The 18861-nt window shown below is 37.7% G+C and overlaps 1 protein-coding gene across 1 annotated transcript; it reads left to right on the top strand.

Annotated features, from left to right (window-relative positions):
* The first annotated feature begins 660 nt into the window (after nucleotides 1-660).
* Nucleotides 661-10123, top strand: LOC137744513 (E3 ubiquitin-protein ligase RKP). Its single transcript, XM_068484312.1, has 11 exons — nucleotides 661-848; nucleotides 1172-2809; nucleotides 3423-4244; nucleotides 4690-4850; nucleotides 5180-5318; nucleotides 5890-5973; nucleotides 6418-6699; nucleotides 6792-6923; nucleotides 8271-8470; nucleotides 8956-9160; nucleotides 9437-10123. Exons 2-11 carry the CDS (start codon nucleotides 1313-1315, stop codon nucleotides 9728-9730), a joined length of 3816 nt encoding a protein of 1271 aa, XP_068340413.1. The 5' UTR covers nucleotides 661-848; nucleotides 1172-1312; the 3' UTR covers nucleotides 9731-10123.
* Nucleotides 10124-18861: the final 8738 nt, after the last annotated feature.

The following is an 18861-nucleotide window of genomic DNA, read 5'->3' as shown; positions in this document are numbered from 1 at the left end:
TATCTTTACACCCATTCCCTTTTAGAAAATAACATCTCTAATTGAATGTTTTTTTTCTTTTCAAAATGGCGTCCCTTGCCCCTCTATAATTGCATATGCCGTATAGGACTAGTATTTCCATGGTTGCTTTTTTTATTTATGCTACCACAACCCATCCATGGACTTGGGATCCAAGAGATTATTCCATAGATTTGAATTTGTCAAGAGAATGTTATGCAAGCCAGTTCAATCTTTTTTAAATCGAGAATTTTTATGTACTTTTTATGAAACTTTGAAGTGACATATGATTAGGTGTTTTGTTGCTATGTTAATAAACAAATAAACAAAAAGTGATGCTAGGGTTTAACTACAGTATGTGGGTCTATTGATAAATTTGATTTTTATTTTTAATTTCATTTTGTACTCAATAGTAATTATGAAATATGGTAAAATATACAATTAACATTTAAAATTTAAATTTGGTGTAGAAAGATGTTAGATGGATTTAAATAAAATTTTCCAAATAAAAACCACGTACATTTACCGGCGCAGTTTAGCACGACCCGCCATGTCAGCAACCGGTTACCATAGCAAGTGCTCGACACGTGTCGGTGAATACCATTCCTAGGGCTTGGAGGTCAGCGTGCGTGCGGTTGAAGCAGCAGCCGCTTCTTCTTTCGTATTTTGTTTTGTCTGTCCTGTCTCTCCCTTCCCCCGGACCTTTGGGCGATAAACTTCAGAATTCCATTTTTGTCCTCGTCTCTTCTCCCCGTCTCTCCTCTCTGTCGCACGTAGGTTATGGACGGTGCTTAATTTTAATGGCTGCTGCAAAACCCTAGCCGCTTTCTACTGTCAAAACGACAGGACCTGTGAGTTCATCTTCATCATTTCTCAATTTTATGTGCAATTTCATTGTTTGAGCGCTGAAAGTTTTGGACATTGATGTATTCTTTTGTTCAATTTTTTGATTAATTTCGAATTTTGTTCCACATCATCTTTCTTTTGATCCCTGTTTGGTTCCCGAGAAAATTGAGGGCGGGGAAGGGGCTGGGAAATGTAAAAATGTTGGTTAACTTTGCCCATCAATTGTGCTGAACTTATTTTTGTGTTTTCAATGTGCCCACCAAACAAAACAAGTTGTGTGGATTGTTTCTGAAACTTAGTTGTATGTGTTGAAACCGTGAACTTTCAGGTCGTGGTTGTGATTTGAAGGGCGTCTGAGTTTTGTTTGGATGGATCGGTTTTGGAGATAACTGGATTTTCGTAAGGAGCGTTCGAGTTTGAACGAAGATTAGAGTTAGAATTGGGCATATATTGCTTGTCCTTGTTCAGAATGGCAGAAGACGGCCTACGAATTGGTGGGCTTTCTTCTGGTCTAGCCGTGTTATTGAATGGCGAAGGCAGTAAAGAGAAGTCGTCGAAAACCCATCTTGTTTCAAATTGTGATGATTTTGGCCATCAATCGGTGGAGCGTACCTTAGAGTATGTTCTTGGTCTCCCTAACAAATCTGTTGGGTCGCTGGCCAGTCCAATTGACAGCAATCTAGTTCGCTGTTTGATACAGAATGAATTCTCTAAATTGCATGCAAGTTCAAGTGTGTTTGGAAACAGAGATGGAGTTTGTATTTCTGGAGATGGCTGTGCGCCCCACATCATTGGTCTTGATGAATCCAGTATTCGTGGTGATATTAGAGTTATGAAGCCACCTTTGCTTGTAGAGAGCTTGGCAATGTTCAGCAGTGCCAGGGCTAATGCTTTTGTGTGGAAAGGTAAATGGATGTATGAAGTTATTCTAGAAACTTCAGGTATTCAGCAGCTTGGTTGGGCAACTGTTTCTTGCCCTTTCACTGACCATAAGGGTGTAGGTGATGCTGACGATTCATATGCATTTGATGGGAGGAGGGTTAGAAAATGGAACAAGGAAGCTGAGCCTTATGGTCAGTCATGGGTTGTTGGTGATGCCATTGGCTGCTGCATAGATTTGGATTGTAATGAAATATCATTCTACAGAAATGGTGTCTCACTTGGGCCCGCATTTCATGGCATTCGTAAGATGGGACCAGGATCTGGATATTATCCTGCAGTTTCTCTTTCTCAGGGCGAAAAATGTGAATTAAATTTTGGGGCCCGCCCCTTTAGATTCCCCATTGAAGGCTACTTCCCCCTTCAAGCACCTCCATCCTTGGTTCCGTTTGCTACTCAGTTGCTGTATTGCTTGTCAAGGCTGTTGGGTATGCACTCTGTGGAGCAGGCAAGTCACTCTTCTGTTCAGAAGTTGAGGAGACTGAAGAGGTTTGTTTCACATGAAGAACTTTTTTATCCTGTTTCTCATGGCATATGTGAGGAATTTTTCTCAGTACTTGGAGCAGATGTGTGGAGCAGAGAGTACATTGCCTGGGGTCCATTTCTATCATTCATGATGGAAGTGTTCGGGTTGCAGATTCCACATGATTATTCGAGTTTAGATAGAGTTCTTGATGTCTTTCTAGAATTTGAAGGATCACATTTGTTGTTTGAACATTTCATAAATGCCTTGGCTTGTGGTTGCAAAACAGCTCCGCTGGTTCTAAAAGACTGCCCATGTTCGGGGTCGTACCCATACCTTGCGCTGGCATGCCACATCCTGCGACGACAAGAACTTATGGTGCTTTGGTGGAAATCACCTGATTTTGAATTCCTTTTTGAAGGTTTTCTGTCACGGAAGAATCCAAACAAGCATGACCTTGAATCCATGATACCATCTGTTTCTTGGCCTGGTTCAAGTGAGGATGTGTCATATGAAAGTAGCATGTTGTTGACAACTAGAGCTCTATCTGAAGCTGTCAGTAAGGTAATAACATATTGAGCTAAAGAGCTTGATTTTATTCGATGCCATTGTTGAATTTATCTTGTTTGTATTGTCCATGTTGTATTGAGAACATGAAGTTTGGGCTAAGTGATGAATCTTTTAGAAAATATTAATCATGATAAACTAGAGTGGAAGTATATGGAAACATTTGTCAGAGTGATTGAGCACGAAGTATTATGAATTTCACAATTTCCCCCGTGGATGATTTCAATTAGGTCAAGTCACGTATATAAGTTAGTTTAGTGTTCAATAAAATTTTAAATCATATACATTGTCAGTACACATAAATGTCGTTCTATTATTTCTACCAGGAAACATACACATAAGATCCATTTGAAACTATGAGTAGGATTCTACAGTAATCCCATGAAACTTTTTATAATATATTTGATTTTTTTTGAAATTTATGGCGCATGATATGTTTCTTGCTTTTTTTTAATTGAAGGTAAAGACATAATGAACAATATATAACATACGCAGCTTGTTTTATTGGGGTTTTCCTTGATCGTGGTTATTTAGAGCTTATTATGGGGAACGTTCACATTGTGCACTTCCACACTAATTTTTAGCTGACAATACATATTATTATTCGCAGATTGAGGAGAAGCATAGGGATCTCTGTCACTTGGTCATACAGTTTATACCACCTGTGACACCTCCCCAGTTTCCTGGTTCAGTGTTCAGAACTTTTTTACAGAACCTTTTAATAAAGAATAGAGGGTCCGACCGCAATCTTCCACCTCCTGGAGTTTCAAGCAATTCTGTTCTTGTTTCTTTGTACACAGTCATACTTCATTTCTTATCTGAAGGGTTTGGCATGGGGGATATTTGCGGCTGGTTGAAAGGCACTGAAAATGGCCCTGATGTTGGTTTTCTTCATAGGGGTGGTCACCGAAGCTTTCCTGTAGGTCTATTTCTTAGAAATGATCCTCATCGAAATGACAGTTCTAGGCTTGGAGGGTCGTTTAGTCATCTTTCAAAATCATACCAGGCATATGATGAGGAAACAGAACTAATTCGGTGGGAGGAAGGCTGTATGGACGATGAAGAAACCAGAGTGACGCATTCAACTACAAAAAAGCCGTGTTGTTGCTCATGCTACAATGATGATTTTACAAGAATCTTGAAGTATCCAATTCCATACACAGCCAAAGGTTCTCGTGTCCATTGCAGTTCCATTCCAGAGAGATCTGCCCATGTTGCTACAGAATGCAGTACTGGAAGTTTGAATGATGAAATAGAAGATAAACCTAGTTCAAGTTATCAATCTGAATCTGAATTTAGTTATCGCCCGGTGCAGCATATGAAGTTTGTACAAAGGGAAAGTAATATATCTTCAGCTACACTCAGAGAAGAAGAACTTCTAGACGTTTTGCTGCTGTTGTATCATATAGGTCTTGCACCAAATTTTAAGCAGGTAAGGAGATAATGGGGTATGATTGTTCGTCTTTTCAGAATACAGAATTTTGCTGATAAATGTTTTTGTTATCCTTAACCTAACGTGCTCAATATCAGTCTGATTGCAGTTGGCTTTAATAGGTTAACATTCTTAAAAAGATGAAAATTTGTTAAGGCTAAAACGCAGGAATTTTGATCTTCTATTTGTTGATTTGAATGGTAAACTGTTGTTTGGTTTTATTTCTTGATTTAATTGTGGTCTTCTATTTCTCATTCTTTTATTCTGCTATTTTGTTGTGAGCTTTTATTTATCAATTATGGTCATTGTATTCTTGCTGATTAATCTTAAATGCCTCAAGGAAAAAGCTGCTATCCTGTTTGTATCCCCCTTGTTGTGCGCATTTGTGTCCCCTTGTATCCTGATTGTTATGAGATTTCTGAATTATTGAAGCTCCTGGTTGCAGGCATCGTATTACATGTCTCACCAGTCGCAGTCAATATCCCTCATGGAAGAAGCTGATAAACAATTAAGAGAAAAAACTAGCAATGAGCAATTAAAGCATTTGAAAGAAGCTCGTAATGGTTATAGAGAAGAAGTTATTGATTGTGTCAGACAATGTGCTTGGTAAGATGACCTTGAAGATTAGCTTGTTTCCATAATTTGTATATGACTGTTTCATCAATTTTCTTGCCTCCAAGTGTTCAGAAGATTTAACTGAATTTTGCCCCCATTTTTCTGTTTAATATACATTGCACTATTTGTTAGTTTAATTTAACCATATTTATAGGTATACTGCTCAGTGGAGTCTTGAGAATGATCTCTGATAAAAGGACAACTAAACAAGTCGTTTAATTTATGCAATTTATTATGCACCCGAAAATTATACATATAGTAGTTATTTGCACACATTTACCTACATCTGTTTCCTTTCGTCACTCTGTCATGCCTTGCAGGTACCGTATTTCTCTATTTTCTCGATGGAAGCAAAGAGGAATGTATGCAACATGCATATGGACCGTCCAGTTGCTTTTGGTTCTTAGCAAAGTTGATCTACTGTTCCTTTATATCCCTGAATATTATCTGGAAGCTCTTGTAAGTTAACTCTTTTTTAATTGAACATAACACAGTTTGATATGCAATGAATTGTCGTCATAAAATTACGTGAGCTTGCTTTTGAGTATGAATGCTTGTGTTTTCCTTCCTGATAGGAGAATATTTGTGTTTTCCCCTTGTTTTTGTAATAAGCAGACTTTGGTGTTTGCACTTGTTTTATTGCATGTAAAAAGGATAACCGTTTCATCAGTTTATTTTTTAAATTATATCATTCGATGTTTCTTTGATGGTGACATTTGCATGTTACTGAAACTCTCAAGAAGAGTATCAGGTGGATGCAGTATGTGCTCACCCTTAGAGTAGTTCTGGAATTACATTAGGATACAACTGCTAGGGAATATTCTGAGACAGCAAGTTTTTAATTTTCTACAAATAAGTCAACCTCTGATTTTTGATATGTGACAAATCTAAAAAAGAGAGAAAAAAGTTTATCTGCTTGTTAAAGTTTATGGATATACTGGATTTAGCTGCAAATTGCAATGAGCTTTCGTGCCAGTTCTTCCGAAGCACTATATTTGGAATTATTCATTACTCTTCTATTTCCTTGCAGGTCGATTGCTTCCATGTATTGCGCAAAAGTGATCCTCCATTTGTACCTTCATCGATATTTATCAAGCAAGGCCTTGCTTCATTTGTATGTTTATTCTTTTAACGTTGTCTTTCCTACTTACTATTTTATGCTCTGCTCTGCTTGGGATATAATGAAATATACAAAATGTAGGCCTCATGGATTTGAAAACGATAAATTATTTGGTTTAGATATGATAGTTGAGCATCGAGATAATTTATATTTTGATTTACCTGAACAATATTATCTCATAAATTCAATATTTAAGCATGCCTATGAAGGAAAACAATTTCTTATGTGATTTTCTGCACGTTTGTTTTGGTTCATATAATTTGTAATCACACATATTGTTCGTATAATTTTTTCATCTCAACAAATAGTAGATCCTCTGAAATTTGGATCCAGTCATTGACAGGCCAAAACATGGCCTGACAGGACTTAATGAAGATTATGAGTTATTTCTTTTGGATTGTTTGTTTTCCCTAGATTTTTGAGTGTCTTGTTTCCCAGGTCACTTTTGTGGTCACGCACTTCAACGATCCTCGAATATCGAGTGCAGATCTTAGGGATCTGCTTCTTCAATCAATCTCAGTCTTGGTACAGTACAAAGAGTATTTGTCTGTTTTTGAGAGTAATGAAGCAGCCACCCAGAGGATGCCTAAGGCATTGCTGTCAGCATTTGATAATAGATCCTGGATTCCTGTGACGAACATTCTTCTGCGTTTGTGCAAGGGATCTGGCTTTGGTTCTTCAAAGCATGGAGAATCATCATCTTCATCTGTTGTCTTCCAGGTGAATGTCCATTGTCGCTTTAGGATTTTTATCGTATACTTTAATACAACCGAATAGCTTCTGATTTTTCTTTTACCTCTTAATCCATGTAGAGATTGTTAGGAGAAACATGTATCAATGATGAGGAATTGTTCTCAGCTTTTCTCAATCGCTTATTTAACACTCTCAGCTGGACAATGACTGAATTCTCAGTTTCTGTCAGAGAAATGCAAGAGAAGTACCAGGTATGGATAAATATTGTTGTTATTTTAATAATAATTATTATTATCATCATAGTTTTATGTTGTACTTGGTTTTATCTGTGTTTTCTGGATATATATCTCTAAGCTTAAACACTGTGGTCCTTTTGAGAAGAAAGAGTTTCATGCGGTATTATATATAGGTATACACACATTGAAGGAAAATTTTTACATGTCTCAGGGCTTGTTTGGTGGAGTTTACAGAAAACTTTCAAACTTGTTTGGATGTTTGAGGAATGGAAATGGAAATCAGTTTTGGTGTTTTTGAATGAACTGCTGTATGGAAGCTGTAACTTAGAACCAGTTTTGTATTTTCTGAAACCTTTTTCATAAAGTGAAAACGTATTTGGAAATGACCACTAAATGAAAACATGAATTCAAAGCATCCTTAGCATTAGAAATTCTTGTCTACTACAATTTCTGTGCATGATGCTAGGAATTTATATTACAGAATACTTTTTTTGTGGTTTTAGTTGCTGAAAAAAAAAAGTGTAGTGAAAAATCCAGTTCTGAAGATGGGTAATACAACGTAATTAAAGGCCCATAACAAATTAAGTGAAGCAAGTCTGTCTTTGTCTAACTTGGACTGGCATGCGAATTCGTCTCTGCCTAGATCCAATGCCTTGTCGACAAACCCTAGCCATGTATTTGGGCAACCCAAACCCTCAACTTGCACAAATCCTCTGGTGGAGCCTTGGTATGGGGTACTCTTTACTGGAACAAATCCTGAAGGGAAGAGATTACTCAAAACCATGGGCACGATGCCCACAACCACAAGGCCACTCAAAGCCTTGATGTGGGTTGATAGGGCAGATGAGTAATGAAAGGGGGAAGTGCTTTCTTGTTTGTACACATTATAAGTGAAGAAATAACTGGGCAGAATAAAGAGTGAATTTTTTTCTTCATGTCTATAGTAGTTTTTGGCAGATAAAATAGATAACCTCTGAACTGTAACTCGGTTCCAAAATTTCTTGAAAGCAGAACCAAATATGTTCCTTACTAAATATTCAAATCTCTTTGGGCAGAATAAATAACGAGGGCACATTTGTTAAAGCATACTTAATATTTTAAGTTACTTTTGTTTGTGACCCTCTTATTTGGATAAAATATGTACAATCAATATGCTTTTTTAATTTGGACCTTGTCTGAACTTTGGTTTATTTTTCTTAGTAGCAAAATAGAATATTGTTCTAGTTTTGGTTTTGGATAATGAGATAATAATGGAAATAAATGGCCTAATATTTGACCAGTTTGACTTGGCTATTTTATGTTCCAGTCTTTCGTATTTACCCTTCATACTTCTTTTGTAATTTGAGAAAACATTTTTTGCAGGTATTAGAGTTCCAGCAAAAGAAATGCAGTGTCATATTTGATCTTTCATGCAATCTTGCAAGGCTTTTGGAGTTCTGTACCCACGCGATACCTCAAGCATTTCTGTTTGGAGCTGAAACAAACCTTCGAAGGTTGACCGAGTTGATTGTCTTTATTCTGAACCACATAACTTCAGCAGAAGATGCTGAGTTTTTTGATTTGTAAGATTCTATGCTTTCAAATGCACTCCACTATTGCTTTCCATTTTATCTTCTGAGATGATATATGCACTCCAAAAATGAAGTCTCACACTTCTTTATGCCCTCACATTAAGGCATGCAAGAAAATTCTAGAGTGCAAACAAAGTCCTCCTCTATCTTCCAGTGTTTTCTTTTCCTCATTTATCTTTTTTGTCTCTTTTTTTATTTGATATGAATGATTGTGCTGTAACTGACATGCTGCATTGTACCGTAAAGGACACATATTCATGTAAGGGGATTGGTATTTATTGCAAACTGTTTCATGAACTTCATTTTCTTATATGATTCCTAATGGTTTTCAGATTTATTTGGAATTTTCATTGTTAATTTTAGACTTTTGTAGCTTGGTCTACCTTTCCCATTGTTGGTTCTCATGATCTTGTCTTTGATAATGTGAACCTGGTCTGTTTACTTAGCTACCTTAACATTTATGGATTTTTTGGCAGGTTGCTGAGACGACATGGTCAATCTTCAGAAAAAGTAAACCGAGGGATGATATTGGCACCTCTTGTAGGAATTATCTTAAACTTGTTAAATGCCGGTGAGCATATGGAATGCAGGGAGCACAATGATGTTGTGAGCATCTTTGCAAGCATGGGTTGCCTTGACAGTTTTCAATGCAGATTCCAGTACCTATTGGATTACAACTGGGTTTGCTCCTCTCTCTCTCTAACAAAAAACAAGTTCTTAAAACTCGTTTTTTTCTGCTCCTTGGAAGCAAGTTCAGTTCATGTGTAATGTTGACTGCTTGTGATGATATGAGAGATACTGTGAAATATCATACTATTTGTCAATCTGGTTTTATCACTGGTCCTATCTTGTTTACAATTGAACATCAATAACCACGATTAAAGCTCTACATTGGATTGTCTGCAAATCTTTCGTGTTTGCTGTCCTTGTTTATACTGTAGTTTGTTTATTTTTCAGGCTGGAACCTTTAGAGGTGATGCTTATCTTGTAAAACTTGCCCAGCTAGAGAATTTTCTGAGCCTCCTCAGCCGGAGCCAATCACAAGAAAATACAATATGCGAGGGAGAAACGGATGGGGATGATGGCATGTGCTGCATCTGTTATGCCCGTGAAGCAGATGCTCAGTTTTCACCTTGTTCCCACAGGTCATGTTATGGCTGCATAACCAGGCATCTTTTGAATTGCCACAGGTGCTTTTTTTGCAATGCAAGAGTCATGGACGTTGTCCGGATCAACGAGAAGACGGGTTGAAAACATTGCTTTGTAGTCTTTGCTTTTTAGTTTGTGTTCTCGTCTTTGCTTTGTAGTCCTTGAGGTAATCAGCAACCGATCAGTTGCTGCTGCCTAAACGACAGCCGCAGATGGTTGTGACAAGGAAGAAAAAGTAGGAAGAGGGGAAGGGAAAGAAGAAATATAGAAGATAGGTTACTTCCAATTTCTGCAGTTGGATTTATAATTATACAGCGTGTATATGATCGATTTCAGTTATTATAGTTAGGATCTGGAGAAGATGGTAGCGGGGGATGGTTGGTTAAGAATTTTGTAGAAGAGGTTAGAGGGGATTATTTTGTAAATATGAGATGTAAATGCAAAGGAAAATCTTTCGGCTTTCTGTCTCTCGAACAATGCAGCCTTTTTATTGTTGATTTGAACGTTACTGCACTTGGAAATTTAGAGCATGTCAAAAATGGTGCTTGCAATTGTTTCTCCTTTTTCTCGCTAATTCGATTTGATAATCCGATGTGTTTTTGAAGTACAGTTCTTGTCTCATTTTTTAAAGTTAATGAATATTTGATCCAATAATTTGATTCAAATTTAAAAGTGTAGGGGATATTGAATGCATGTTTAGAATATTTGGAGTAAACTGGCAATTTGGTTACCAGTTAAATTAAGTTTATGATTTTTTAAACTCGTCTTAGACTGTAAACTTATTATAAAGCTTGAACATTAGTATGTTTGGCTTGTAAAGCTCGTGAACAACTCAAAATTTTTTACAAGGCAGCTCAAGGTAGGGTTGAGGTCGGCTTGGTCATTCAAACTCCGACAACTCTTGTGAAGCATGTATTTGGAGGGCCAAGTCCAACTAACTCACTTAACAAAACAAAGAAACAAAGAAATAGAAACTTAGGACAATGGTCTTCACTTATAAGTGAGATGTCTTAGCGTCGAATCTCGGGAATGGTGAGTTTGCACCAATTTATTCCAAAAAGAAATAGAGACTTAGTACAATGGTCTTCACTTATAAGTGAGATATCTCTGTGTCGAATCTCAAGAATGGTGAGTTTGCAACCAATTTATTCCCCTACCTACTTAGCGTAAATATATCGTTGTACTAAAAAGGAGTAGGATTCTTTGCTCTCCTAATCTCCTCCCTTCTAGTTCCCTCCTTTCTCACTTTCCTCTTTGTTTTTCTCTCTCTAGAAAGAAGTCAACAAAGATGTTGACATTGCTTAATCGTGACCGTTCAAATAGGAGGGGACCCAAGGGGAGAGAAATTTGGAGGGGAGAGAATCATACTCCATTAAAAAGAAAACTAAAAATGATACTTTGATGGGGTTTCTTATTTCTTGTGGAACTAAGTAAAAACATATATCATGATATTTTTTTAGGGAAATTGATAGGAATGACCCATTTTCTTAATCTTAGGACTGAACTAGAATTTTTCGAATATGCATAGAGTATGCACAAGCCATGCACAACAATAGAACAGAAATAAGATTTTTCTTACACCTTGAAATGACCTAATTGCCTTTGTATATAAATGGGTTAATTTGTCAAACCCAGTTAGCATTTGCACCTCCTTATTCGAAAATGTATAGCGTCCAACCCTTAGCTCTAAGAACTCTAGCCCCAAACGGCTCGACCCTTTCCACCCTAGTTTCTGACCGACGCTAACTTTGGAATCTGTTCTATATATTTCTCAGCCTAGGCGAGAGTGTTATCCATCCTTTAAAAAATTTTCAATGGTAAAATCGAAAAAGGTATGGTTTGAAATGAATTTTATAATGTTGACCTAGGTTTTGTAATTTTTGGAATTTTGGGTTTTGCGAGCAGTTTAGTGTTTTGTACTATTAAGTGTTCAATATTAATTTGCGCTGTGTATGTGGTTTAGATGTTGTTGGAAATTAATTAATTCAAATTTGTTCATCATTCGTGTATATTGTGTGCATAATATGTGCATGTCTCTATGTTGGACACGCTTGAATTTGGTTCATGAATTGGTTAAATTTGTGCATACTGTATGTATATTCTATGCTTATCCCTTTGATATTGCTGGAAATAATTGATTGAATTTTGTTCATGAATTGGCAGATATTATATGCATAGTATGTGCATATTCTGTGCCTAGTATGTGCATCTTCCATGCATGTTTAGATGTTGGGCATATTTGGTTGATGAATTGATTCAATTGGGGCAGACAATATGCATATACTGTGCATATCATGTGTGCATGTTTATCTTATTAATTTGATTTGCTTATGTTGAAAATCTTGCATGTCGAAAGTCAAATCTTCATCTCTGTCAGAACTTGTGTGTCCACCGGATGAGGTGTTTCCTACTACCATCTCCTGTCTGTCATACAACTCGGGGTGTTTGGGTAATATTAGAAGACGATTTTCAAGGGATTTCCTGAAGAAATTCAAGGATTCTTATTTCGGTCATTTGGTTGATGTGGATCGCATTGACTGATTTGGGTAGTTCAACCACTACATTATCCTTAGGGCTATTAAGGATACAATGAGTGATGATTCCATCTTTTTCCTTTTTGGGGAACGTGTTGTGACTTTTGGGATCCGTGTATTCTATTTGGTGAGTGGACTCAGTTTTGGAGGATTTCCTCCTTCTTAAAGACAATGAAGATGAATGTTGTATTAGAGAGATCTATTTCAGGGAGAAGAAGAAGATAACCCTGAAACAATTGGAGGATCAATTCAACTTGTGCCAAAACCAAGGCGATCTCTACAAGCTGGGTCTACTGTACTTCATCCACTTTGTTGTTTTGGGCAAGGAGAAGGACTCATCCATTAACTACCACCTGCTTAAGTTGGTAGATAATCAAGAAAAATGGGAGACATATTCCAGGGGATTTGCATCAATCCAGTTGTCAATGCCAAGCATAACCACGGCCGCTTTGGCCCGCCATAAGTTTGTAAAAGAAAAAAATGTAGACAAACTGGGGGCTGCGATCCAGGACACCTATAGCTTAAGGGGGTTTACGTATGTTTTTATAAGTTTAACGTACTTTTGCATTCGTTTTCACTGCAAGTTATTTACATTATCACTTTAAATTTTGTAGAACTAGTTGTTTGAAACTTTGCTATACTTGAAGACCAAAAACTATGTGAGGGTGCGGATGGAGAACCCTAAGTTATTGTCCTTGAATTGCCTTTGGGACACCAACTTAAATCCATCCCATGAGAAGTTGAAGAGGAGTTTTTTTTGCTCAACAATCGGTATGTGTTTGTTCCAATTTAAAAAAACTTACTGAATTTTTATTAACAATTGATTGTCCGTACTTACGCAACACCGATTTTGTCGAATGCAGCTTCTTGTCCAGTCGATTACTCCCACCAAGGAAGAAAAGAAGGCGGCTTACTGGAACATCATGTTTGATAATGTTCTGCCTTGTAGGGATGAAACATCGGAAGACGAAAGTAAAGATTTTGCGGATGCTGATCACGACTCCGAGGCCACTCCTTCATCCAAACATAAAGGGAAGGCGAAGACGAGGCACCAAGGCAAGGGAGTGTTGCCATCCTCGTCCCGTTTAGCGGTGAGTACATAAATCCGTAAATTGCAGTTTCAATTTAGATGCTTGTACTGTTTTGGAACAGATATCGATTTTGGTGGAGTTATGAAATCACTGTTTTTTATACGCAGGATTATGAGTTTGTTCCTAAGCGAGGGTTTGAAGATTTTTCACTGATGGTGGATGTTGGATTTAGGATAGTTTTAGAGGATTTAGAGGCTGAGTGGTGTGCCCACATGGCCTTGGCCGAGGCGACGCAAGCGCTCAATCGTTTAAGAAGGCCCCGAGCCCTGATAAGTTGGTAGGGTCAGCACGGGACATAGAAAAAGTCCCCGAGGATGCAAAGTTTGAAAAATCCCCTTCACCTCCATAAGACCACGACATGGGTTTTCGAGATCTTACCGCATTGTCCCCTCAACTAGATACCTCTGCCAGCGAACATAAGTCGGCTTCTGGAAAAAACACAATCGAATCGACAGCCCCTCGATGTGAATTTTCCTACTTTTGATGTCGTCTTACCAGATATAATTGAGGTTAGCAAAGGAAATGATGGCGCCCAATCACTTTTGCGTATATTGGAATTTAGATTGGATGGTGACTTGGGAGAATGGCAAGTTGTCTATCTTAGAGAGGAAGACGAAGACATGGAGGTCAGCAAGCATAGTAGCCACATTGATGAAGCTGTCGACATGGATGAGGCCGTTGGTCCATTTGGTTCTGTGCCCCTTCTCGGTAAGAGAATGTTGCAGAAACATAAAGGAATGCAGCTCATGCACCTTGTCAACCGTCTCCAATCCTACAAAAAAGGAAACTTGGCGATAGTTGAGCCATCGAGGATTTTATTGTTGCCCTGGATCCCATGCGGAGCATCCTGGACCCCGATGTGGTGGTTTTTGTTGACATCGTGATGCGTTGGGCGTGCTCACCGAGGTAAGTTTGCTTTCGGTGGTCATTCAAACAATTGAATATGGAACGAGTATCCATATACCCCTAACAACTTGTGATTTTTTTTGTGTTAGCGATATAGTTGACTTGTACACATTGGCTACTGTGGGTTGGGATTTTTTTGTTGAATCCCACATCGGTCATACAAAAAGAAAAGTAATAGTTTAAATATCCTAACCTCACTCTAACTAACACCGATGCCTTTTGTGATAAAACCCCACACCTGACGGATTGTGTAGGTGGTAATTACCAAGTTGGGGACAATATCGGTGTTGTTGGAAGAGGGCCGTATGGCCTGTCTCTCTGATATTTCTACATGGTATCAGAGCCAAAGAGTGGGTCTGTATTGTACTGCCACGTGATGGGTGGGTCCCCTTGACCTCGCACGATGATGGTGGGTCCCTTGGCCCTGCGTGTAGGGTGAGTCCCCTTGGCTCCACGTGGTTGCCGATGTGTGGATTTCCCATGTGTGACCCACTAATTGGGTCCCATGTGAGGGGGCGTGTTGAATCCCACATCGGTCATACAAAAAGAAAAGTAATAGTTTAAATATCCTAACCCCACTCTAACTAACACCGAGACCTTTTGTGATAAAACCCCACACCTGACGGATTGTGCAGGTGGTAATTACCAAGTTGGGGACAATATTGGTGTTGTTGGAAGTGGGCCGTATAGCCCGTCTCTCTGATATTTCTATATTTTTTACCGCACTCTTCCATTCCGAGGATGCTCTGAACAACAATGCAAGTATTTGTTCTTCATTTTGTAGCTAATTTCTGTTTACCACATTATAAGTGAGTACAAGAGTATAATTTTGCCTTTTACAATGCATTTCACCTTTGATTCAGCACATCAACATCGATCTTCACTTTTTGAGGAAGCAAGCATCTTAGAGATTTCAGGGATCGGTGGAAACTACTGACTTTTGTTTCTAGGTGAATGTTATGTTATTATTGATACCCTCTTTTCCATTCACTTATGTTCCTAATATGAATTCATTGTCGTTTACAAATAGCCATACATGTCCTCGGTTTTGTTTTATGTGAGAAAATCTTAAGTTGTGTTGCAATGCATCGGTGCAGGAAAAAATGAAACAAGAATATGCAGAATTTGAGAACCTTGCTGCAACAAATGCTAAGAGCAAGGGAAACGCAAAGGCAAAAGAAGTTGCAATTTTACACCTTCGAGGCACTTGATCAAGGTCGTCTCTGTTGATGCAAATGCGACGCCACACACGCGTGCATGGAATGATGTCAACGAAGTATTCATCCCATGTCACGTGAATGGCGACTAGTGGATGTTGGCTAATGTCCGTCTTGTACGTTGCACCATCACGGTTTACGATTCACATTTCTCAAGGTCAAGGTGGACAAAAATAAAGAAACACCTTGCTCATATGTCTTTCGTAATACCCAAACTTCTAAAGGTGACGGGATTCCAGGGTGTGCGAAACAATTTGAACCTAACCCAGAAAATGATGAATAAACTGTTTGACATTCAGTCAAGGATCAACTGCGGCCACACTAGCGGAGTTACACCCATGGCTACAGTGGGTTGTAGCCTAGGGAGGATTTTAACAAATTGCAGCTATAATAGTTTATATATGAGTTTGTTGTTGCTTATTGTAAGTATAATAGCCCATCCAAATCCTATCAAAACTAATAGTTAATGTGTTTCTTAATTTATAAATGATACTTTTTTTTTGGTTGAATAATACATTTATTACCTTATATATTATTTTTAGGCTAAAAGTAAAAATGGTAAATTCATACATAATTAGGTTTCTCCTACTCTCCATGCTTTTTACCCTATTCGTTCAAAACAAAAAAACCCACTACCCTATTCCACAAAGCTGCGTTGCTTTCCCAATAAAAGAAAAACTATGAATCACCATCAAATTATTTTCTAATGAAATTAAACACCAGGTATGTTCTTCATCTCTTCATTTAACTTATTTCTTGATTCAATTGTTAGGTTAATTTTTTAAAGTCCTTGAATTTGTGTATTAAGGTTCAAGATTTTGGGAATAATTCATGTTTCATGGTTCTTGTATTTGTAACTATTAAAAAGGGCTCGACGACAATATCAATTTTGATAATAACAAAAATTTCAATTCCATTACAGATATCTACGGCACTGCTTCAATTGGTATCCCCTAATTTTTTTTTTTTTTTTTCTTTTGGGTATTTGTTATCAACAAAAGTGATAATATTTGTTCTCTTTCTATTGCTTTTTTATATGCATGTTTTATTTGTGTAAAAATTAGTTGGAAAGTAATTAATAAACTCATTTGGATTAGTACCTCATGTTCTTACTTTTATGTAGATTATTATATAATTTTATGCAGGTAAAAGAAATATCATATGATTACATGCTAATAATTTTAGCTAGCCCACCCAAGAAAAATTTTCTGGCTCCTCTATTGTGCGGCCAGCAAAACAGCGAGTACGTTCTTTTCCTACTTATGTCTAACTTAATTGTAAATGTGTTAAATATCCATTGCGTTGTAACCTGGACTTGTTCTTTGTGGTGGGGTGGACTGCAGAGTTTTCTTACTAGAATTTGCCGACTACTTATCCACCGGCTTGGACATTGACGGCATCCATCCTCGGAACATGGGTTTTTTCATACTCAAGCTTGACATCGAGTTCATTAGAGGTTGTGTGAAGGATTATGTGGACACCATTTATTTAAGTAATTTTCTTGTTATAACCAAACAATTGGGTTACCATTGAAATCGTAATTTTAGTACTTAGTATGTAATTGTAATTTTAGTACACTTTGCCATTGCATGGTTTCAGCATTCAGTAGGTAATCTTTATTTTATTACTTAGCTATTAAGGGCCTTGTGTTGGCATTGGTAGTACTTAGTATGTTATTGTAATTTTAGTACACTTTGCCATTGCATGGTTTCAGTATTCAGTATGTAATCTTTATTTTATTACTTAGCAATTAAGGGCCTTGTGTTGGCATTAGTAGTTCTCAGGATTCACGACGCAGCAAGCTGTGTGCATGTCTTGACCATGAAATGTCCACTAACAATTATTGTATTTTATGAAACAAAGCAACATTGGAAATGATATCAGAATTCCATTAAAGTATGTACATAACATTGAACTAATTAAACATTAATGTCCTTCTTATGACAAACCACATGCGGAATGTCAAAATATAACAAAATTTGAAGGGCCTACAAAAGAGTTCAAATTATCCCTAGCTAATGGCCCCAACGACAAGAGCCTTATAGTCAACGGTCACCCACTTCCCGTTGACATCCACTTTCATTGCATAGCGGTGAAATATCTCAAACCCTTCATTGAGTCCCAATCGAAAGCCTGTTTATATTGCTCTCCCAATGCGTCATTGTACGCTTCGGATAACATGAACTTTTCAATCTATTTTGCCGATAAAATCTCCACAGGTCGACGAGCCCTTTTCATTTTCCGCTTCAAGGATGTGATGTTCTTCGCATGGTTTTCCTCATGCTTAGTAATCCTCCCTACAATTGTTTCAAGCTCATACAGCTTGAATGAACCTATGTCTTTGGTCCGGGGGAGGTGAGCAAGAGTGGGAACGAGAACAAGAAGATTTTCGAAGGAAGGTGGGAGGCGAGCAAGGGTAGGAACGGGAAAATGAAGGTTTCATTGCTTGACTGTGGTATGGATTTTTTTTGTTTGAGGGATTAGAAAATTGGGTGTATTGTGTTTTCTTTAATAGACACAAAATCAAAGGACAACAAAATTAAAAAATGGGGTATGTTTTGTAAGGTTCCCGAAATTCAAAATTGGCCCCTAAATTGTGGTTTGGTGGTTTGAATTTTCCTCTAGTGAATAATTTGAAGATTTACTATTTGTAATTTTCATATGCACATGCCATGTACATGTTTTGCACATCATGCACATGCTATGAACGTCATATGCACACTACATGCAAGTTTGGTAATGGACATATCATGCACGTTGTATGCACACATAGTGTTCACGTCGTATGCACATAGCATTCACATCACATGTTTTGCACATCATGCACATATTATGCATGTAGTATGCACATGGTATGCACACTGTATGCACATGATATTTACAGATTGTCCAGATATTCCTAAGTCTAATGGATTTTAAATTCGAGTAACTAAACTTTCATAATTTCTTATGTCCCTTTAAGGATAACTGAAAGCATGGTACACTAAATGGTGAAAATGAAAAATGGAAGTAATTAATCCCATGTCATTACAACGAGCTGGCAATTGATATTACACCAAAGTGAACAAAAGTATTATCTTGATGCAGTAAGGTCCCAATTTACCAAGAAGGACAGTGGTGCAACAAGTTGAGAAGGTCTATTTAAGTTTCAACTTTGAAAGACTACACAAAAAGGGACCTATACAGTCTACAAAAAAAGACAGCGGAACCGTGCATCGTTAAAGCACAAAAATGTCCAACTTTTCCAGCTACAAAAATGGATGGCGAATGCCACGCCGCCTACGAAAGAGGTTGCATTGTCAGCCACGTGGATATCAAGCCAATCCGTGTTGGCCTTGGTGCCACTGTGAAGATTGGAGAACACCCATAACAACTCAATGCCTCCTTCATATGCCTTCTTCTTCTTCATCTCCAACTCATCGGAGACCTTGAACCGCTTAATAATGTCCTTAAACAAACAATGTTTCAATTTATGTTTCAGGAGT

The sequence above is a fragment of the Pyrus communis genome, chromosome 1, assembly GCF_963583255.1.
Source record: "Pyrus communis chromosome 1, drPyrComm1.1, whole genome shotgun sequence".
NCBI classification, from domain to species: domain Eukaryota; kingdom Viridiplantae; phylum Streptophyta; class Magnoliopsida; order Rosales; family Rosaceae; genus Pyrus; species Pyrus communis.
This window is presented reverse-complemented; position numbering and strand designations above follow the sequence as displayed.